This window comes from Peromyscus leucopus, chromosome 19 (genome assembly GCF_004664715.2).
Source record: "Peromyscus leucopus breed LL Stock chromosome 19, UCI_PerLeu_2.1, whole genome shotgun sequence".
NCBI lineage: Eukaryota > Metazoa > Chordata > Mammalia > Rodentia > Cricetidae > Peromyscus > Peromyscus leucopus.
Window position 1 is genome coordinate 81862311 of NC_051079.1, and position 23817 is coordinate 81886127.

The 23817-nt window shown below is 47.5% G+C and overlaps 1 protein-coding gene across 1 annotated transcript in view; it reads left to right on the forward strand.

Annotated features, from left to right (window-relative positions):
• Positions 1–23817, forward strand: part of Ice1 (interactor of little elongation complex ELL subunit 1) — a 60972-nt gene that overhangs the window by 14129 nt on the left and 23026 nt on the right. Inside the window, 13 exon segments of the mRNA XM_028873677.2 lie at positions 267–301; positions 2927–2945; positions 3703–3814; positions 5519–5595; positions 6528–6565; positions 8220–8302; positions 8707–8745; positions 8828–8885; positions 15421–15507; positions 17599–18011; positions 18665–18920; positions 18923–19129; positions 19132–23303. Coding sequence (XP_028729510.1) covers positions 267–301; positions 2927–2945; positions 3703–3814; positions 5519–5595; positions 6528–6565; positions 8220–8302; positions 8707–8745; positions 8828–8885; positions 15421–15507; positions 17599–18011; positions 18665–18920; positions 18923–19129; positions 19132–23303 — 5596 coding nt within the window.

Below are 23817 nucleotides of genomic sequence, written 5' to 3' on the forward strand. Positions count from 1 at the left end.
TCTCTATGCTGGTGTCAGATTTCCTCACATTTTTTATGCTACATTACAAGATTTAATTCTTTTCAATATTCTTTGATAGTATCATGTTTCAGACTAAAAGCTCTTAATACTTGTGGGTTGTTTAGGAATCAAGGTGATGTCAGCCTAACATGCTTTTGGTTTTGGGACCAAAGGAGAAAGGCCATCTAGAGCGCTGTGAGCCACAGCTTTCTGTGGTGTGCTTGTCCAGTGACGCAGAAGTCTAACCTCTCTTTCCTCTGTTGCAGTAACCTGCTGACGGAATATCAGAAGAAATGCGACGATATCCTTCACTTGTTTTTCCCTTTGGATGTCAGCACCGACTTATGTGTAATAACTCAAAAGATAGGGCTCTCCTTCTTAATAATTTTCTTTCAAAAGGCAGTGTCTGTTGACTTAAGGGAGCCCTTCACAAACACAGACAACAACAGGCCTTTTAGTGCTGTAGCAATGGGTGTGTGGTGGGGGTCCTAAAGTGAGGCAGCCTAGCATCTTTCATTTCTGTTGCTTGTTCTGATTCTATTATGGTCTTCAGCTTTTAATGAGTGGGTTTTCCTCCTGTACAGGGGGTGTAACATCAAGTGAGTGGGTGCATTATTGTGGATGCAGTATTGCTTGCTGATTGGTATCTTTAAATATACAAAAAATAACCGAGATCATTGAAATGGTTTGGAAATTGATCTTGCTCTTATTGTAGAGCAGTAATATTTGCATCCATGAATCAGACAAGTAATGGAAATTTATGGTTGTAAGACAGTGCTTAGTTTAGACTGATTATTGGCTAAGCAAGGGTTGAGCGAGCACCTTAGTGTAGTTAACGCAGTTAGATGTTTTCAGCAGTAAGAAAAAGCTGGTTCTGCCACATCTTTTAGTAACACCCACCATGGGTTAAATCTCTCAAAAGGATATAGCATTCCCCCCACCACCACCCAAAAAATAAGCATGCATAGACCTGTAGAGATTGGCAAAGAGCTGGGCTCTTTCAGTCCTGGGGCAGATTCTGTTCTTGCAGAGGTTGGGTCCATGGTCTGCAGTACTGAGGCCATTTAGTTGTGGCACCTGAGCTTGTGGGATCACAGGTTATTTGAGCTTCTGTTGTAAAATCTGTATCAGAGTGACTTTAGAGCCTAGATTTCACATTGAAATAAAAGTCACTGGAAATTCCCACAGTTGATTTATCTGCTGAAATGCAAAATACAACAGGACTTTAGGAGTAGTATCTTCCATTGAATATAGATGCTTTCCAGAAATAGTTGTCCCAGCTGTTGATAGTGAAATAGTAACAGATGGTGGGCTCAGTATGAGAGCAGTGATCTCCCAGCACTTCAGAGAAATGATGGAAACTTTTTGATAATTACATTTGTATTCTCATGATAGATAAGTGGTCTGATTTTCTAAAAGTTTCCTATCAAAATTTAAATAATTCTTTTTCTTAAAAATTATTAATTTTATGTCTGTTTGTGAGTATGTGTTAGCATTCAGGCATCTGTACTGGCCTGCCCTTAGGGTCCTGACAGGATAGACCTCATCTGCAGCCACTAAGAGTGCCTCCTGTGCACATTTGCTGTGTTTCCTTATAAAAGGCAGGCTTTTATAAGTGACCTCCCATCACTTTCTCTTTCTCTTCTTTCGCTGTCATCTCCAGGGACCAGTCTCTGCCCCCTTCTCTGCTCCTTCTCTCTCCTCCCCTCCCTTCCCCTCCCCTCCCCTCCATAAACCTCCCTCGTGAGCCCTGTTATATGGTGGGACTCCTTCCCGCCATTTTTAAAACACAAAATACTGGCCTGCTCTTAGTGGCTACAACTGAGGATGGGTCCTGAAGTCCTTTCAGGACCCTAAGGGCAGGCCAGTACAGATGCCTAAATGTTAACAGTATGTGCACATGAGTGCAGCACCCATGCTGGCCACCTGCTGTAGGTGCTGGGATCTGAACTAGGAGCTCTGGAAGAGCAGTGTGCTTACTCTGAGCCACTGAGCCACATCTCCAACCCTAGAGAATCTCCTTAAGTAGATAAAACTTGCAGTTATATTTTGAGATACAGAGATTTGGCTTCAGCTACAGAAACTAATTTTAAAAACACTCTTGGCATTATCCTCAAGTATATATTTGTTACAACTCAGAACTGTAACTGTCCTACCAATAGGATGCCAGTGTCCAGGCCTAATGTAGCTTCTTCCTAATTGAATTACTTGTAGTACCTCTTCTGAAAGACTGGAGCATGTCCACATAGGTCACTGCCACCATTGTGGGACTGAGGAGAGCGAATGTGCACTTCTTGATCTTAAGAAGAAGTGTAGTCCCGAGTGGCTTTGTGGATGCCTAACTTTGGTCTGCCAGACTGAGAAATGGAAAGTTTGGAGGTTCTGTTGTAAATTAAAGTATTTTCCTTCAGTTGATTAGTAGAGAAATAGATGATGTTTTGACTTGGGTTCTGTCTTAGTCTCTATTATCATCATGGTAGGGAGCATGGTGGCATGCAGGCAGGTGCTGGAGCAGTAGCTGAGAGCTACATCCTAATCTGTCAGCAGAGAGGAGTCAGGGGAAGGGATGCTGGGCCTAGTGTGAGCTTTAAACAGCCAAGCTCACCCCTAGTGACACACTTCCTCCACAAAACCATATCCAGCAAGGCCACACCTCCTAATCATTCTAATTCTCAAGTAGTGCCACTCCCTGGTGACTAAGCATTCAAATACATGAGCCTATGGGGGCCATTCTTGTTCAAACCACCACAGATTCATACATTGGTAAGTAGGGACAATGTCGACTCACCACTGTTAGAGATGGGTGTGTGCATATTGTGTGTAGCATTATGGTCCAGCCTAGGTGTGCATGATTACTGTAAGACAGAGTTTATCTTCAGACAAATATCAGAAGATGAAGGTTCAAGTTTTCTTTAACAAGTTTTACAACTGCAGTTTGCAAGAAGGTGAGCTGCCTGGCTTCCGTAACTGCTGATTGCACCTGTGAATTCTTGGGTAGGGGTGGATATATAGCAAGCCAGAGCCTGGGAGACCTGACACGAATTCACCTGCTTTGGGTGCTCCCCTTACAAGCAGCTTTGCCCTGTCCTATCAAGTCCCACAAATGTATTTGTTACGCAGGTTTCAAATTGAACCCTCATGGTTTGCTTCAGAAACTGTGACCACATTGTGAGCTGAAACTGAAGTTCTATTACTTTTGCTCACACAATTACACTGCTCAACGCCATTTATCTTGTGTTGTTTATAACAAAATAAAGCCACTAAAATTGTAATGATGTTTTATGCTCTGACTACAATTATCACTTAGAAATCAACATGAGGTTATAAATCAGATTGCATTTATATTACAGTTTACATTACAATTGTATTTAGATTACAGTGCTCACTTAAAAGTCAGCATGAGTTTATACATCAGATAGAGCATTCGTGTATCACTTAATTGGAACAAATGGGGAAAGATGAAGATTGGATGTGCCAGATGTTTGGCAGACTGTCCTCAGACAGCTTCTCTGGTGTATTGAAGTCTGTTGGACTGGTTTCTGATGTTACTTTTTGGTACAGTCTCATTAAGAAGTTGGTTATGCCTAAAAGATCAAAAGCAGTCTGATTGTTAGGATGAGCAGGAAGAATCATTGAAGTTAGTGTTGAATAACGCACTCCAGCTGGTCTGCTCAGTGATGCCGATGCCTTGTCCATTTTCAGAGAGAACAGCATGCTGCATCACCAAGTGGAGCAGATGCTTCAGAAAATCTCCCCTCTGCAGAAATGCCAAGAGGAGCTGGACACCTTGAAAGCAGAGCTGGAGGAGAAAAAGGTGCCCAGAGCCACTTTCCTGTAGAGGGTCATTGTCTTTTAGGATTGACTCCTGCACTTGCTGCCTGGGATTCAGGGACGTTTACATGTTAGTGAAGGATGTGAGTGCTCGAGGAAACCCTTCTGTGTCTCCTGTGGAGCGCCCTGCTCTGACTGACGTGTGGCTTCACAGTGTTCCCGGGACTCTGCACAAGCGTAAAAAGGGTTACGTGTAAACTCTGGTGGTTTTATATACCCTGTAGTAATTATCTGGTTGGTTTTTTTTTCCATTTAAAAAATTTTCTTGACTTAAGTGGGAAATAACATGTAGACATCCAGAATTAGTGGTAGGAGAATCATTGTGTGACTGTGGGTTGGGGAACTGGCTTTCTTTAGTAGTACAGGTCTAGCCTCAGCTCAGCACTCAGGGCCTCTGCTCTGGTAGAGTTCAAACGTCCTTGGAGGACCTCTGTTGAATCTTGAGCAGTTAACATGAATGAATGGTCTTGACAGATTGGTTTGGGGTTTGGGTAACCCTGCGGTTTCTCAGGGCCGTGAGGTCCACAGAGAGACACTTTCATTCACATGTCTCAAGTTCTTAGAGGTGAGCGGTCATTTCCTTTACTCAAGGGAGCCTTGGGAAAAGATGCTTCAGATAGGAAACTGATACTTTGACCTCTCATGGGCTCTCTTCTTCAGAGTCAAGCCTTGAAGCAATCCGCTCAAAGTGCTGTGAATGCTTTTCTGTGTAAAGTTTGCATGTCCCTTATAGGAATCCTAGGAGCACGCCCAGTCCATGGAGTTTATAAGTGGAAGCATGTGAAGCCTCTAGCTAGGTGGCTGGCCTGAAAGGAGGTGGAGCTGTCTGGGTTATTATCCAGTGTTCTTTCTGGCTCTTTTCAGAGAAGAGTGCTATTATCCATTATCCACCTGCCTTTGTTGTGGTTTTAGTGATGTGCAGTTGTCTGGGTTTTCATGCACTGTGTGCTTGTACATGTCAGCCTTCCTGTTTCTCCAGGGATTCTCTATGGTTTAACTACAGTGAAAGCGGAACAGCCAACCACGGTGTTCAGTCCTCTGTACTCTTGGTTATATGATGTCCATAGTATGCCCTCAAGGAAGTGTGAACCTTGGAGTCAGACCTCAGTGGTAGACCCTCTTAGTCACTGGGTGACATGTCTTGCAGGAATATGCCACCCTGTCAAATCCTTTGTGAAGAGGGCTTGATGAAGCTCATCTCTCAGAGCTTTTAAGGTTAGAGAAATGCCATGTACAGACCACAACATGGACACAGTGTCTTTCCAGCCTATAGGGTCATCATGGAGGATGAGTCTATGTTCATACATTTTCCCAGTTAATTTGGATTGCTAACTTGTTTTCCTTTTCCTGAAAGTAATAATGTAACACTTACCGAGCCTGATGTCAGCTTGGACTCTGTTACTATAATTGCTGAGGGGAACATTTTAGCTGTTTGGTGTTTCAACCAGTGGTGTACTGTGCAGATTGGGGTTGTGTCCGTTTGCTTGTCTGTACTGTGAGCTCTGTCTTCTGGGAATCTAGCCTACTCCTGGAGATGCTCAGTAACTCCTGGGCCTTGCAGACAAGTCTGGCTGTGTACTTGGTTAGTCTTGTGCTACCAGATGAGAATTTAGCTTACGATGAAACAAATGAGTACCATGATCAATGGCTCTTGGGGAGATACTTACGTTTCCTGTTTCCTTGTTAGAGTTCCCTGAAGCTGTATCAGAACACTCACCAGGAATATGCTCGTGTGAAAGAAGAATGCTTGAAAAGTGATGCCCAGTAAGTGGCTTACTGTTGATACGGGGCTTTCATCTTTGAGACTAGATGTTTGTAAATGAGTGTTTTCTTTTGTTTCTATTCACTGGTTGTAATTAATTAGCTGTGCAAACTTGGGCCAGTCTCTCCGCCACAGTGTTCACCACTGTCACGCGGGTCAGCACTGTTGTGACTAGGGGGATCTGGTGCTGAAGGGCTTCACAGAGAGGTATTGTGCACGCTTGCTTTATCACGGGTGAGCTGTACCTGTGTGTCCAGACAGTCAGGGCCTCCTGTCTCTGCCAGCCTTTCACAGGCATCATCATTGTAGTATCTCACCGTAGAGGGAAAGGCCTGTGTTACCAGCAGTGAAGTGGGCTGAGCCTCTTGCTAGTTACGTTGAAGCTTGGTACCTCAGCCCCAGCCCCGAGAGGTCACTTGTGGAGCTGTGGGAGCCACCACTTGTTGGCTGTGACAGCAGCAGCATCTGGAGACTTTTCTGAGCTTCCTACCTTCTCTACTCTGGAAAATCCATCTCAGCAGGCGAAGCGCCGCTGCCCCTTCCCCCGCCCCTCCCCGATGCTTCCCTTGCTCACTGTGCATGCTCCTGAAGAGTGCCTGGTGAGTTAGATGCATGAAGCAGGGAGGTCATTTGGACACACCCAGAGATGACACTTACTGTCCTGAAGGAGAGACCTCACATGTGTTGTGGCAGAGACTCAAAAGACTCTCTTTGTGTTTCTCAAACAAATGTCAGGTCTCTAAAAAACCTATTTTAGGAATACTGTACAGTAGACGGATTAGTGTTCTTTCTTGGGCTTCTTCTATCATAGCTCAGTTGCTGGTAATTTAGTTGACATGTGATACTAATAATGAGTGAAAAAGTCTCTTATATACACCAGTGTGTGCTGAATTGTCATTTCTTCTGCGTCTAACTGACAAGGTTTTATTATCAGGAAGAAGAAGCTGGAAGCTAAGGTGAAGAAGCTGGAAGGTAAGTGCAGCTGTTGTGTGTGGCCAGCAGAGCCCTGTCATTGTACAAACCCTGGTAAGTGTGCGGCTGTGAGTGTCAGCGGGGTGTGCCAGGAACGGAGTTCTGTGCTGCTGCTCAAGTTAATCCCCTTCTCTGTGACCCTTTGCTGTAAACAGGCAGCGTGGAAGGAAATGCAGTGACTTAGTTTTGAAAGTTGGATCTTGTAGCTATTTTTGTTTTTCATTCCCAGTGAAGTTGGTAGTTACTAGAAAAGGTGCCACTTCGTGTGTTGTCTTAGTCGGGTTTCCATTGCTATGATGAGCAAGGGGGCCAAAGCGTCTTGAGCAGGGAAGGGTGGTTTGACTTGTATATCAGAATCCATTGTGAGAAGCCAAGACAGGAACCTGGAGGCAGGAGCTGATGCAGAGGCCATGGAGGGTGCAGCTTACTGCCTTCCTCATTGTGGCTTGTCCAGCCTGCTCTCTTATAGAACCCAGGACCACCAGCCCAGGGGTGTCACCGCTCACAATGGGCTGGCCCTCCTGCTCAATCACTAATTAAAAAAATGCCTTACAGGTTTGCCTATAGCCTGAACTATGGTGGCATTTCTTCAGTTGAAATTCCCTCATTTCAAATGACTCTAGCCTGTGCCAAGTTGATGGCGCAAATACACACACACACACACACACGCACACACGCACGCACATATTTCTATGAAGTGCCCCACCCTGGCCCTCCCTCACATCCCACTTGAGTTAAGTGCTTCTTGTTTCCAAGTAACCAGAATACAGAAGGACATAAGCACTGGAATCTGTTATGTCCTTACATCTTAGCTAATTGTGCTTTGAAAAGTTGGCTAGGAATGGAATGTCCGTTTTGTTTGCAGTTACTCAGGGATGGAATCAGGTAGAGGCAGTGGCTGTGCTGTCATGCTCTGCCTGTGTGGACTTCAACATCCCGGTGTTTGTGCTCTGCTTCTGAAGGAGGTGTCTCCATGGAAGGCATGAACTTAGGAGCCGGGGACATTTAGAACAAGGATGAATGATGAGTTCTTAGTTTAGATATCAGTTCTGCAGATGGTTGGATGATATCATCTCATGAATGTGACAGGCACTAAGCACGTGGTTTTGCTCTCAGCTTGTCCTCTCGTATGTGGGATAAGTGGAATGCCTAAGAGGCTGTGTGCAACTTCGAGAAGAGACCTGTGGAGTCAAATGTGGTCTTTATTTTTATTGTAAGAAAAGTAATTTTCCCTAGAAATTGATAGGACATAATAAAAGTGTTGAGCACAAACTCAGAAGTGTTGCTGGTGTCTTGTAGGACTTTGCTTTCCTTTGTATCTGTGTGTGCACATGTCTTTGTGATGTCAGTTTTGGCTAGATTCTTGCTGGTGTGTGCATCGTTTGGCTTTTGAACCAAAAAGGAATGAATGATTTGCTCACAGTCTAGGGTCTGCACACTGTCCTAGCCAGAGTGTTGCATGGGAGGACTTGGAGTTGCTGTATCAGGGGTGGGAAGGATCTTCATAGCCTTAGGTCAGTTCTGTAGCTTGATGAGAAGGCAGTAACTGTCTGTGACGTGTGGAGTTTTGGGAGAGGGAAAAGCTGGCATGGATCACACAGGACCGGGGCTCTGACTCCCTTTTCTGTCGCTTTGCTGTCCCTGTTACACACAGAGGCTGCTGTCAAACACACTCAGGACTTCAAGCAATTGAGAAGTGAAAAGAAAATACTTGAAAGGGAGTTTAAGAAGACACAGGTACTGGGTGAAATGATGCACACACATTACATCCCTGACCCATGGCCTCTGTGGACACAGGTACTGGGTGAAATGATGCACACACATTACATCCCTGACCCATGGCCTCTGTGGACACAGGTACTGGGTGAAATGATGCACACACATTACATCCCTGACCCATGGCCTCTGTGGACACAGGTACTGGGTAAAATGCACACACATTACATCCCTGACCCATGGCCTCTGTGGACACAGGTACTGGGTAAAAGATGCACACACTTGACTTCCTGACTTAGGGCTTCTGTGGCATCCAGGCTGTGGCTGCAGTCACTGTCTGTTGCCTTGCACCCGTCTGACCTTTGTTCCACAGTGTTTGCTTCGTACGGCATAAGCACTCTTGGTATTTCTCTCCCCCAACACAGGAAAGGTTTGATGAATTTTCCAAACAGAAAAATGAGAAGGTGAGTATTCAGTTAATCTTACTTGGAGAGCCAGTTTTAATGTGCAGTGTTTATTTTAAACTCTTCTCCTTATGTGTTTTTAGAGTTGAGACACATTGGAACACAGATCTCAAGTGACTCTCATGGAAGCATAGATAAAAGTGAGTATCCTAACAGTGTGCTTGGTTTTATGCATTGTTTACTGTGGTTAGTCGGCATATGTACCTCTTAACCTAACTGCAAAAATACTGCTTTGTAGATACTTTGTTGGAACAAATTTTGTTATTTTGGACAGCTGTTAGTTAATTCGCATATATCCACATTTACTTATCGATGTGCATAAAGACAACTATTTTTGTAAAATATATGAATGGAAGAATCAAAGAAGACATTAATTGGGAAAGGAAAAGTATGTATAAACCCCACATTTTTCATCAAGTAACGATAGGTTTCTGTCTAGACTACAGCCTATCAGGTTAATTCATGAAGCGTCCTGGCTGCCAGAGCAGTGAGAGGCAGAACTGTAGTCAGGTCTCTGCAGTGTGTTTTCTAGAGATAGGACGAGGAGGAGCCCATGTCTGAGAAGCCAAACACTGCTGGTTACAGAGCACAGGCAAGGCCAGTGTGGCGTGCGTGCTTCCGACAGCGGGCATGGGAGGCCGGGCCGCAGGTGAGGGATAGGATTTGGCATCGAGATACTTTGTGGATTGTGTGGACCTTTGCTGCTTTCCTCCTCTTCTGGTCTGTTTTAAAAGTGGAGATAGGACTTTGAATTTCTGTTTAATCTTGGAAGGCTTTTTTTAAATGAAATGCTATGGTAGCAGATAAAGGTATTTTAGTTTCACAAAGACTTGACTTTAGTCAAAGTCAAAACTGAGAAGTGACTCCAGGTACATAGTATCTCAATAAGTTCCCACTTTCTCCTTGTGTTTGCTTGTTTAATTCGGAAAATAAGTTCAGATTTCTCCTAGCTTAGGGTTTGGCTGGCAGTTGCTGATGTGGATGGTCTTAGATTTGGCTTTCGGGTGCTGATGTGGTATAGGAGCCCATTTTCAGGTTTCCTAATGGCTTTACCTAGCAGATCTTCATAGCGAGGATGATTGGACCACGAGCCTGAGTGCAGGTGTCTGAGATGCTCTGCACTTGGCTGTGCTGAGGGGGGGGGGGCGTGTCTTTTGCTCCACCTTTTGGCATTTCTTTAAATGCCCTAGGTTAGAGACAGTCTGGGCCCGTTGGAATAGGTTCCAGGCCCTCTCAAGGCTATCCTGTATTTTCTATCTGTTTATCTCCACACTCTAAGTCCTTCTCTCTAATGTTTCCTGCTGCTCTTACTCAGGAGCACTCTAGGGAGATGTGGGGGTGGTGGGTAGTCCCCCACCCCCCAATGTGGGTGATCTTGAGTTTGGCTGTCAGGTACTGATGTGGACGGTCCATGGAGTACTCATGCTTGGGCAGTCTTTTCCTACCTTGTGTGAAAAGTGGGGCCTTAGCAGGTGTTGCTGAGGTCTTACTGGCTCACCTTCCAGTCGGTGGTCCACCGTGGAGGTTGTCTTTCCTTCTGCAGTCTATGCAGCCTTCCTGCTGAAAACAACCCCACACCCTCCTGTCATGTTCTCTGTCATTATGTCCTGAAGAGTTTTAACACCAAAGAGCTCGTTACTGCCCCAAGTCATTTTATGTTGTGTTTTAATCTTCCTTGTTGATGAGGACAGGAATGCTGTCTGTTGTACATTTTTCTTTTTCAAGTCAATAAAGTCAGCTGTGCGCGTGGTTGCACTGACGTCATAGTTCTTAACGGATCCCTCAGGGATTTTCCCTGTTCATGCTTGGCTTTGGGAAGAAATTGACCAGTTGGTCACTGAAGAGTGCTACATTGGATTTCCTTTACAAAAGGCTGACCAAGGCTGCTTTTTCTTCCTACTAAGTTCCAGTAAACAAAGACTTGATTTAAATGGAAACAAGTAACTGTGTACCTGAGCCCAGCTGATGCTGTAATTCATCACGTGGAATGTTCTGGAGAGAGCATCTTGAATCTGAAGCCACCTTGGCTACATAGTGATACACTGTCTCCAAAACTAGAAGCAGCTCTCCTGGACACTTTAGGTCAGTGGTTCTCAACTCTTGGGACCCTTTCACAGGGGTCGCCTAAGACCATCGGGAAACACAGATATTTACATTATGAAGTCATAACAGTAGGAAAATTAAGGTTGTGCACTAGCAATGAAATGTTATGGTTGGGGGTCACCACACCATGAGGAACTGTACTAAGGGTCAGAGCATTAGGAAGGCTGAGACCCACTGCCCTAGATGTTTAGCATCGGTAGAGAAGAGTGAGTGTGGAGGATGGGAAGCTGATGGTGACCATAGCAGAGGAGAGCAGGGTCTCAGCACTCACTTTTCTCCAAATCACGGGGCAGAGCTCTAATGTTCTGCAATTACTGATTGAAGGGAACAATAGACCAGCCTTCTAGTTATAGAAGTCATTGCTTGAGTTTTTTTTTTTTTTCCAGATACTGTTCCAAGTGTAGTTTATTAAAGTATGACCTATGAATGAGAATTGTTAGAGATGGAATAATTGGGTAGTTAATGGCTGCTTTGAGTGCTGTCCCCTTCCTCCTGCTCCCATAAGATGCTTATACATGCTCTATGAACTCTCATAAACGGGCCCACTCACCAGCCCTTCCCTGGGGTTTTGAAAGGACAACCTACAGTGATTGACAGGTAGTAGACTCGGAGTGTAGGGGAAGGAAGCAGACTTTGTCTGCCATCAGTGTTTGCCTAAACCTTTCACTAAACCTTTGAAAACTAGAATTGGCAAGAAAAAGCCCTCAGATTCTAGAAGATTGAAGAACAGTATAAACTCGTAATAAGAAAAATGTTCAGACCTGCTCGTATTCCTGAACATGTCCACTGGCGTCACGTGTGGTGTGGAGCCCCTGAGAACTAAAACACCAGCCACATCGACGAGTATGGGCTGGACTAATGGGTTCATTTCCTGACCCAGGAGATGAAGTGTAGGGTCTCTGAGAATGTAGTCAAAGATGGCAGAGAAACAAATGCCCTGAAGCCTCGGCATTCATCTGTTAGAACGTTTCATAGTCAGGAGGGAGTTATAAGGAAGAAAAGGAAAGTCCCTGAGCAGAAAGCACAGGTTGTGTGTGTGTCTGTGTCTGTCTGTTGACCCCACAAGGGTAAAGCAGGACTCTTAGGCTGATATGACACGTGCCTCAGATCAAATGAAGCAGAGAGTTGATTATGTGGGACTGACTTAAGATAGGCTCAGCAGTGCCTGTGTGAAAGTGGTAAGGCCAATAGTAAGTCCAGTCTTCAGAACAATTCCATGTGGATTAAAGGTACTGACCATTAAGAAAGTACTGCTGCTGTGTACCCAAGAACATGGAACTGTGCCAGACAAACCTCGTGGGGATTCCTGAGGAAATGAGACAGTCTTCATGGGGACTTACATGTTTGTCTTTGAAAGAAGGGGTGTGAGGGGCTGGAGAAACACCTGCCAGAATGACCATTTATGTACACCATATACTCAGAGTTCTTTAGACCATTGTTCAAAACTTCGTAAAGGTTGGCTAGTACAACTAAAAATGTAAATGTGGTGTTGATAAAAGTTCTCTCCCTAAGTCAGTAAAGCAGAAAAACCATGCTGGTTACGATGTTGGGCCTTTGGAACTGGCTCTTGGTGGTGAAAACAGCAACCACACTGTGAACAGGGTTAAGGACGGGAGAGCCTGTGCTGTTGTAGGCTCCTCCGCGGCCACAGCAGAGTCCAGTCTCCAGTGTTGTTCAGCTGTGGGAAGTAGAGGACAGATCGATTTCCAGGACATCATTTTTCTGGCCCCAGGATCTCCAGAAGTCTCACTTGGAAATGGGTTTAGAACTGATCCGAGTGTGAAGTTGTGTCAAATATCATGCAGACCTGCAGTGTACTTCATTGACCCAGCTGAAGAAGAACAGAATAAGAGCTGCCCTTTTTCAAATGGCAGGTGAACCCTCCGGTGTCTAGAGAAAGACCTAAGGCAATACACAGCATCCCTAGGAGAACAAGGGTGGAATGTAGCCGGAGTTTTCCGGCCTTGCCCACAGTCAGGACAAATCTCTGTCACCCGCCAGTCCCACAGCAGCTCAGACCCAACCAAGTAAACACAGAGACTTATATTGCTTACAAACTGTATGGCCGTGGCAGGCTTCTTGCTAACTGTTCTTATAGCTTAAATTAATCCATTTCCATACATCTATACCTTGCCATGTGGCTGGTGGCTTACCAGCGTCTTCACATGCTGCTGGTCATGGCTGCGGCTGGCAGTGTCTCTCCTGCCTTCCTGTTCTTTTATTTCTCCTCTCTGTTAGTCCCGCCTATACTTCCTGCCTGGCCACTGACCAATCAGGTTTTATTTATTGACCAATCAGAGCAACTTGACATACAGACCATCCCCCAATACAGCCAAGTGCAGACCATCTCAGACACCTGCACTCAGGCCCATGGTCCTAATCATCCTCTATGCAGACCTGTTGGGTAAAGCCACGAGGAACCTGAGAATGGGCTCCCACAGGACATACAGAACATCCCACAGCAGTGGAACATCCCTAATCATTTCTAACTAGTGTTGCTTCAGCTCAGCAGGTATTGAAAAGTGAAAGCTGTCCGGACAGTAAACTCCTTTAAGGAGAACTGAGCTGGACCTTGTTCTAGCCACACTTGGCTCGCTCATCATGACTTGAGAAGATGCTCTTGATCCCGAGAGTGCAGAGGAGTGCAGAAGTCAGAAACAGTTGTGAGCACCTTAGATTGTGGTAAAAGAAGAAATACTTCAGAGATTCAACATACATGCAAAGTCACAACTAAGTCATCCAGCTACACTGAAGAGTTTTCTCTGCTTGTTGGGAAGGCTAGCCTGGGGACATCCATGAGAAGGCATGTGTGCTCCATGGTTTTCTGACTGTCCTCCAGGAGGATGGAAAAGGATCTTGTTTTCTTTGTTTTTAGGGGTCCTTGTTTGCTGCTTTGGGTATGTGTACTGAGCAGAGATCCGGTTAGATCATGTAAACAAAGGGGAGGACAGTGTTTGGAAGCAGGCTCTGGGGTAGGTTAATCATAATTCAGATAAGCTTCTCAGCCGTAGGGATTGGAACTCAGACTTCTGGAGCCTCCAATGATAACTGGGTTCACTTGGAATAGGAAAGGAGGCCAAAGGTGGGGCCAGCAGCTGTTCTGGACGCCCTCTCCACCCACAGTCTCCTGTTAGGCTTAAGCAGCCCTTTCCCACCTCGAACAGGTTTACCCATCTCCTGGGCCTCTACCTTTCCTTCTGCCTCTTCTATGATGTCTCTCCTGTCTCTCCTGTCCCTCACAAATTGAGGGGATGCTATCCAGTGCCTTCCCCGAGCTAGAGAAGATGTGGCCGAGGGTTCTCCCAGTGCTACTCTTCTGGTATCAAATCCAACAGGTGCCAGTTTGTTTATAGTTGGGGCAACTTCCTGTAACCTGGGCTGTTCCATGCATGTATCACTCCTTTTAAGTTTTTCAAGCAATGCCAAGTAACGCTGAGTCTCCGCTGTGTATTCTTCTAATGCTGATTCCACAGAGGTTCTAAGTGGGGCGGAGTCACTGTCGCTGGAATCTGTGAACTCTCCAAAGTAGGATTCCTTCAAGTGACACAAAGCACATTGTCAGTAGACCTACTCTGTCACGACAACTAAGTACATTCAGAAGAGTGGGTGTGACTTCATTCTGTGGTGACCCCAGCCATAAAATTATTTTCCTTGCTATTTCATAACTGTAATCTTGCTACTGTTAGGAAGTCATGTAAATATCTGTGTTTTCCGATGGTCTTAGGTGACCCCCACACTCACCCCCGTGAAAGGGCTGTTCAACTGCCCCAAAGGAGTTGGGCACAGGTTGAGAACCACTGTTCTAAGGGAAGGACTCAGAAGACCCAGCCCGTTTGTTATTGAAGGCATTTAGGGCTTTTCTCTATTCGTGTGTGCCGTTGTTCCATCATGCTGTGAGATGGGTACAACAGTAGCAAAGCATCCCACAGTTACATGAGTACATCACCAGATAACCTTGCAGCACCACCCAGAGGACTGAGGTTGGGTAGGGTCGGGGGACACAGGGCAGGAGTGCCTGTAGAGGATACCCACAGCCGCAGGGGAGGACAGGCTTTCACAGGGCGGGAAACAGCTACAGAAGCACCGACTCAAGCTGAGAGGCCGGGGATGTGAAGGGCTGATGGGAAGCCTAGGATAGTACAGTGTCGGGATAAAGTGCCTGTGACTCATTAAATACACAGATTCCAAAATACCAACCAGGCAGAAAATATAAACACAAAGGGCTTGAGGTGAAGCATGGATTAAAATAAATATAACCTATGGTAATTAAATTTCAATATGAAGCAGTTTTGAAGCCAAACAAGCTAAGTTCTTAAATTAAGCCCTCACTTAAAGTAAAATCTTTAATCCAGGGTGGCAGCATTATGAAGGTTGAAAACCACTGCCCTAGAAGAAAAAGCAAGCAAACCTGTGGCCAGTCTTCAGTTTTTACCAAAGCATTGCCTGACTTTTGTTGACAATGAGCTGATGTGCGTGTGATTGTAGTGGCAAGGTTGGGTGCTGCTTCCTGAGTAGATGAGGAGTCCTGGCTCCACAGAACTGTGACTGATCTCGGTGCTTTGCTGTTCCCAGGGAAGGTGAAAGTTCTCCTGAAAGAGCTGTGGCTCTGTGTGAATGCGGCTCACAGGCTGTCTGGGGAGAGCGGCAGGCGCATCCCAGGTGAGAGACCCCACATTGGCTCCTCACGCATGAGCGTGACAGCGTTTGCCACTTGAAACTGTGAAGCAGTATTACTCGAATCCCAGCAGATTCAGTCTGCTTTCTATAGCAGCTCTCAAAGAGGCTGGGAGGGGAGGCTTAGGCATCTTTGGCCTTGTGTGTGGAAGGCCAAGGAGTTCTCCTGTGCTACAAAGTAGCTTCTTTGAAGTTACTTTTATTTTCACACAAGAATGTTAAACAATGGGAGAGCTCCCTTAGAACTCTTTCCCAGCCCTGTTAACTATGGGGTTGATGGGAATTGCACATTTTCCCACTTATACAGAATCCAGTCTCAGACTCCATTTCCCAGTTCTGCTCAGGACTCTGTGCTGGGGACTGGTAACAGGATATATGTTACACTGTGACCCACTAAGGGTTGAATCCGTGGTAGATCTCCCTTGCTTCCAGTTTTCCCAGTGAAGATTTTTTTTTTTTAAATCTCATTCCTTCTGCATTTAGTTACTGGAATTCTTGCATAAAAAAGGCTGCCCCTCTCCACTAATGACTTTCTGGTCTGTTTCAAATCAGTGTAGCTCAACTGCTTCCCAGTGCACTGCAGTCCCATGCTCCTCTCTGACACTTCCTAGTGCATTGTACTCCCATGCTCCTCTCTGACACTTCCCAGTGCATTGTACTCCCATGCTCCTCTCTGACACTTCCCAGTGCACTGCAGTCCCATGCTCCTCTCTGACACTTCCCAGTGCACTGCAGTCCCATGCTCCTCTCTGACACTTCCCAGTGCACTGCAGTCCCATGCTCCTCTCTCTGACACTTCCCAGTGCATTGCAGTCCCATGCTCCTCTCTGACACTTCCCAGTGCATTGCAGTCCCATGCTCCTCTCTGACACTTCCCAGTGCACTGCAGCTCCCATGCTCCTCTCTGACACTTCCCAGTGCACTACAGTCCCATGCTCCTCTCTCTGACACTTCCCACTGCACTACAGTCCCATGCTCCTCTCTGACACTTCCCAGTGCACTACAGTCCCATGCTCCTCTCTCTGACACTTCCCAGTGTGTTGAAGTCCCATGCTCCTCTCTCTTCACACTTCCCAGTGCACTGCAGTCCCATGCTCCTCTCTGACACTTCCCAGTGCATTTGCAGTCCCATGCTCCTCTCTGACACTTCCCAGTGCATTGCACTCCCATGCTCCTCTCTGACACTTCCCAGTGCAATTGCAAGTCCCATGCTCCTCTCTGACACTTCCCAGTGCATTGCAGTCCCATGCTCCTCTCTGACACTTCCCAGTGCACTGCAGTCCCATGCTCCTCTCTGACACTTCCCAGTGCACTGCAGTCCCATGCTCTTCTCTGACACTTCCCAGTGCATTGCAGTATCACACAGAAGCTGCTCCGAGCAGCTCCTGTGTGCCTCAGACATACTTGTCCTGCTTAGATCACTCCTCTGTTCCAGTCTCACCTTGAGTTTCTGTACCACTAGCATAATCCCACTTCCCTGAAGAGGTCTGGCTCTTGTGTAAAACACTTTCACAGCTTAAATGCAACAGATGGTGGTTGCCATGATGCCATGGGATCCATATTTCTTGGCTAAATAATCATTATCAGCTGAAGTTCATGAAACTCAAAACCCCCTCTCCCCCAAATATGGTATGGTTGCCTCTTTGTCACACTATGGTAGCAGTATTTGAGGGAGCTAGTAGGTGACAGAGAAATAGATCGGTGCGTACAAGCTGAGACAGTTTCATCTTCCAAAAGGAATCTCAAGCCAACCAATGTCAAACCTACCCATAGGCATTCTGTCCAAGGTGCATGAGACTGTTGTTGACCAGAAAGCATCTCCCAGTGTGTGGTAAGGCAGTAAGGCCTCTGTCCCTGCCTCTGTGCTTCAAGCTGGATTGTGGTGCCTCAGTGGATCACTCTCCGTCCACATCCCTGTCCCAGTCCATGAGATAACATTACAAGTTGACTGGTGACATTTTTAAAGCTTTCTACTCATTTCAGCCTAACTTTGCTAGCAGTTTGATCTGCTATCAGGATGCGATTTGTAAGTTTTCTTGGCATTAAATATGTGATACCTGCTTCTCTCCTGCTCAGAAAAACCTGCCAAAGAAAACAGTGTATCCAGAACTTCTGGGGAAGATGAGTTGCTCCCAGTGCAAGGCAGTCCTGCCAGGACCTCTGATATGCGTTCTTTCTTCACCAAGTTGTCTATGGAGATGGAGGGTGACTTTACTTCCTCTGAAAGTGCAGAAGAAGAGCAGCCCAGTGGAGCGAGCCCTAGCACTGAGCATGCTCCTCATGAAGAGAGTCATCCTGAAGTCTCGGTGCAGAGGCCTGGTGATGGCAACAGTGACGTCAGCAGGACCAACATCTGTGACCATGAACACTTTTTTGACGATGATCTGCAAGCTGCAATTGACTTCTTCAAACTCCCCCCTCCTCTTCTGTCTCCAGTGCCCTCGCCCCCTCCGATGACATCACCACACCTATCTTCCTCCCTGGCACCTGTGAGTTGGCTTACTGAATTTAATTCCATGTGGATATGTTTGTACTATGTCCAAGGTATTTCAAAGGTATTAGTGTACTTAGGCAAAACTGTTCATTTTAGCCAGTTTTACTATGAAGTAACATCAGAAAATAAAAGGCTGTGCCAAGACCCTTTGCATCAACATATGTGGTGTGATTTTCTTTACTCTGTATTGTGGTTGCATTTTATTTGTCTTTAATTATGCATTTTATGTAGGAAGATAGTGTTTATTTTTGTATTGTTAGTGTGTAGTACATGATAGACATGGAGAAAATGAAGTATATTCTTGCAGACATGGACTGTTTCCAGAGACAGAAAATCTCCATGTCTAACATTCCTCACCGTTTGCCCAGGAGAGTCTCAGCTTTGGGTATATCTTCAAACATTTAAAACCTGGGTGATATGTAGACTGGGACTCAGGAGAGCATTGGTTATAGGAAATAGTAAGAGTGGGATCCAGCTTCATTAAAGATTGGGTAGAACAAGTGCCATATCGGAGCCTGCTCCACCCTTCACAGTATAATTCTGAGAATTTCTTCAAGAAGTACCCACTCTTTTAAATGTGTTTAGTTGTTGTGACAGGGTAGGTCTGCTGAGTGTCTGTATGACATTGTACTTTGTTGTCACTTGAAGGAATCCTACTTTGGAGAGTTCACAGATTCCAGCGACAGTGACTCCGCCCCACTTAGAACCTCTGTGGAATCAGCATTAGAAGAATACACAGCGGAGACTCAGCGTTACTTGGCATTGCTTGAAAAACTTAAAAGGAGTGATACATGCATGGAACAGCCCAGGTTACAGGAAGTTGCCCCAACTATAAACAAACTGGCACCTGTTGGATTTGATACCAGAAGAGTAGCACTGGGAGAACCCTCGGCCACATCTTCTCTAGTCGGGGAAGGCACTGGATAGCATCCCCTCAATTTGTGAGGGACAGGAGAGACAGGAGAGACATCGTAGAAGAGGCAGAAGGAAAGGTAGAGGCCCGGGAGATGGGCAAACCTGTTCGAGGTGGGAAAGGGCTGCTTAAGCACAACAGGCGAACGTGGGTGGAGAGGGCGTCCAGAGGCTCGGCAAGAAAGAAGGTAGCCAGAGCTGGGGGTCGGAGGCTGGCTCTTCTCCCTTTGGCAAGAAGACATTCAGTGAACTCAGAGGATCTGAAGGAAAAACCCTGTCATCAAAAGCATTTTGCTCACCCCAGTCGGAATTTACTAAATGGACACTCACTGGTGAATTTGCTTCCAAGTCACACCACATGTTGGGTTCTGGCCGTTTTCAGAGAAAGGAAAAAGATGCGCAGGAGTCTATTGTGGAATCAGGTGTTCGTGCAGCTGCAGCAGGGCGTGACCCTTCAGCCAGTCTTCCTTCCTCTTCTACCTCGGTACCAGTGTCTCTCTGCAGTAACCGTAAGGCAGGTACCCCAGCAGAAGTACCCTGCACAGACCTGCATCGTTCTGAACAGAAGTCACCAACTAGAACTTCAAACACATTTCTTCTGTGGTCTGAGCCACCAGCACGTTTTCCAAAAGAAAATGACCCGGAAAACAGCTTGTTTGCTTCGAGCACCAAGTCAAAATTAGGAGCATCTACATTTAGTGATCTGAAGAACAGGGGCCCGGAACCTTTAAACATTTTTAAAAGCAGCACAGGGAAGGCACACTCAGTTTTCCAGTCAGTATTTCAGAAGCCAACGAGAAGTGGGCAGTATGGAGGTCAAGGCCGGATTACACTGCCTAAGTCCGACTGGACCTCATTGGCACATTCCCAGGCTGGCTTCTCCAGGAGGAGCCCTGGTTCTGCTGATAGCACATCATGGCACCGTAGTGATATACTGAGGAGAGGTGGCGAGGGCAGCCCTCGAGCTACCTCGGAACACCAGCAAAAGACCAGGCTTCAGCCAGAGAAGGCAGCATCACCCTTACAGAGCAGCAGATTGACAGCTGTGCTTGGACCTTCTGGAGAAAGTTCCATCCCTCTGGGACTCAAAGCAGCTGCTGCTTTGCTGCCAAACCAAGTGTCAGTCATAACAAAGCAGGCAAGACCCGAGAAGATGCAGAGTAGCAACCTGGAACACTGGCAGCGACGTGGGAGCGCACCGAGTCCTTCCACAGACAGTGATGAGGAGACAAATGCATCGTTATCAGAGTGTGATGGAGATGAGGATCCCATAGCACAGGGCACTGAGGAGACAGCTGGTGAGGAAAGCCCTTCTCCAGAAGTATCTCTAAGTGACTCCATACCAGCAGAGAATTTGGGTTCTTCTACAGATAAGTTACCTTTTCCCTCTGAAGACAGCCTCATCCAGAGCCAGTGTGTCATGAAAGAACCCCTGCCGGAGCTCAGGAAGTCTCCCCACACTACACAGTCGGGGGCCAGTAGTCTGGAGGCTGAGAAGCTGCTTCCAGCTGAGGTAACATCCAGAGACTGTTCTGCTGGACAGATGCCCTCTGGAGCTCATCACCAGGCAAACACTGAGGCCCCTGCAGTTGCAAGAGATTCTCGTAGTATTCCACAGAACGCCAGTACACCTCCCACAGTGCCAAGCAGGCCGCTTCTCAGAACCCAGGTCACCACCAGCCCTGTCTGTCCTTCAGATCTTGGTAGTGCAGATGAGGAAACACGGAATACCTCCCAAAGCAGTCTTCCTGGGGCTTCCTACTGCTACACAGGCGTCCGAGAGCAGCGAGAGGACACTGAGGTAGAGGACGAGGCCTTTAGCTATAGTGAGGGAGAGCATGAGGCTGAAGCTGTGACGGGACACCAACAGCAGGATGCAGCGGGAGACTCACAGAGACATTTGGGAGACCCAGAGGCCAGGGTGGATGTGGCTGGTCGTGCCTCAGATGTAGGTGATCTGACCTCGGCACTGCAGGAATGTAACCTAAGCACCTTTCTTTACATAGACAAGCTTTCTACGTCAGAGGTGGTTATGTTTCTTGAAAGTTGTCAGTTAAGGGATTATAGTTCGAGGGCCCCTGTTTCAGAAGGTTCTAGCAGAGGCACCCTAAATGATGAAATGAACAAAGAGTTCAAGCAGGGCGAAGTCTTCAGAGAGGACCATGGGAGGAGAGTCAGTGAAGAAATGCTCAGAGCCTCCCCGGAAGAGTGGGTTGCGTCAGGGGGAGACAACTGCCGCGTCAGGAATTCAAGCCAGCATGCTCAGGGTCCTCTGGAGATGCCCTCTGATAGTCTCACCAAGGCCACAGACGAACTTGAGGCAAGCCCCGGGGACTGCAGTGGGACAGATGCTGAGCACGTGTTGCTCTTAAGGACTCATCACAGCCAGGCAGCTGAAGATCTGGTAGAGAACCCCCGGCCTGAGGAGACACCCAGCTCCGTGTCCCACACTGCAGAATTGCCTGCACCAGCCGCTGTGGATGCTGGAGGCAGCTCCCCCCTAAGTGGCAGGTCTGACCCTGAGCACCTTCCGAGCACATCTGAGGATGGGACCAACAATGAGGGGTGCCCCAGCACTGGGGAGGAGGGCCTGGCAGAGCCTGGCGAGCTTCTGGCGCTGAGCTCTGACTCTCCACCTCCACCAAGGACAGAGCAGAGCTCAGACTGTGTGACAGAGACGGCATTTCGCTATCAGATCTCTGCAGTGACCTCAGAAGTTATAAGTGTACTTATAAATAAGGATCAGGACCTCGTGATTGAGAAGGGGGACAACTGGACTATCATCAGTGGCGTCGCCATCTCCCCTGGTATGGAACAAGTCGTTCTGTGTGACACTCTGGAAGCTTTTGCTCCTCAGGACCTGGGAGGCCTAGACAGTGACTCTGTGGAGAAGTCCCCTGAAGCCAGTCCTGCCGGCCCTCTGCCTCAAGGGTCTCCGTGTGGCGGCGGTTTCTCTGCTGCCCAGGAGGATGTTTCCAGTAGTGGCCAGAGTGCCAACTTTGATAAGAGTCGTCTTCGGAACAGACCTGTGAAGCCTAGCATCTGGATTCGTTCTCAGATATATGACCAGACGCTGGAGACTGAGAAAGTTGCATCTGACCACACATATTATAACTGGAAATTAGAACCACTTGGTAAGAATAAGACTCGAACAAAGATTTCCAACAAAGATCAATCAAGCAAACCGGCAAAGACCCCGGGACTCACCAGCGGGGAAGTGCATCTGAATGAAGTCCCTCAGCCAGTGTCAGGGGAAAGAACAAACAGGAAAATGTCAGGAAGCCAAGCTCAGTCCACCATGGCAGGTGCGGATATGCCCACCCCTGCCAACTCTTCCCCTGATACTCTGAGCAAGATCCGGCAAGAAGTGGGGCCTCCATTGCCTCCTTTGCTCCCCCCACTGATAGCCACCCCTCCGAGGGCATCACGGCCACTGTCTCCTCTGATACCGAGTTCTAGTCCGTCCTCACTAGCCTCACCTGCTGGCCGTGTCTCCCCGTTGCGTGAAGTTGCAGGGCCTCCTGTGCTGTCTCCATGGCCTGAGGAGCTCCAGCAGCCCTCCCTGCTGGACCCCTCCCCGTCCCCATCGGCTGCAGCAGCCAGCGGAAGGGTGGTGTCTTCTCCTTTGCAGTTCTGTGCTGCTACGCCAAAGCATGCGCTGCCCGTGCCTGGCCGCCTCCCATCCTGTGCGCCCGGCCATGCTGCTGTGAGTGGGCCACAGGAAAACTCCGTTAAGATCCTCGACACGATGTACCCAGAGTTATCTGCCAGGGCCCGGACCCTCAGCCTCCTCAAAGGGAACATGCAACTGTCCCGAGGCTCCTCCGTGGATGGGAAGGTGTTGCCGGGTCGTGTCAGTGCCCTGCTGGGACTCAAAGCCATCACCTCCACGTCCACTGCTTTCGTCCTGACGGGGGGCAGCTCCGGTGGTGACAGTAGCCAAGGTAAGTCACAAGACTTGGATGCACGGCAGGATGCAGGTAGGAAAAGAACATTGGCAGCATCCATGCTGAGAAGTGCTAAAAGACTGCGGCTGGACAGTGCGTCCCCGGAGCCGGGCACCAGCCAGGTCACTGCAGAAGACGTCCCCGAGGATCCCCCCGGAGGAACCACACCAGCCAAGCTTGTCCCAGCTGAGGAAGAGCACACTGCTGCCCTGGTCTGCAGCCCAGCGTCACAGCTGCTTGTCAACCCGCGGGAGATGGCAGAGTCCTATAATACGGCCATCACTCGGGCTCTGAGGAAGATCGCCGAGTCCTCCTTTGACCTGCTACCTGTCATTCGTAGTCACGTGTACGTGGGAAACATCTCCAGAAAGCCTGTCATGAGAGATCAAGAGAAAGAAGTTGTTTATGAATTTAGCACCACAAACAAGGTATGCGGCAGCCTTTCTCTGGGTGGTTAGGCATGAGTGTCCGGCAGGGACCGGCTAGTGCAGGTGACACTGAAGGGCTACCCCCTCAACGTGAAGGCCCGGTTATCTCTCCCCTACATCTATAGCTTAGAAATACAAGAAGACAGTGAGTCTTGACACATACAGCTATAGAGAAACCTGTCAACAAAAATCGTACATGTCCAGATGGGGCTGGCATTTAGCCTGAAGGATCCTTCCTTCTCGAGCGAGCCACATCATCTGCAGTCTTTCCTCTCGTACAGTGGCAGCACTGTGGGGGCTTCTTAGCTGTCCTCAGGAGCATCCCTCGGCTCCCTGTCCAGGTGACTCCAGTGCCTGCTGGGTCACTCTTCAGTGGCCACTGTCACATGCAGATGCCCTCATGGACTAAATACGTTGTTTTTGTTTGCTACTGTTCAGAGAGCCTAAGAGCTCGGGTGTCTTTGAGAGACTGTCTTCTGTGTGAATGAATGGCTATCAGATTTTTAATGAAATT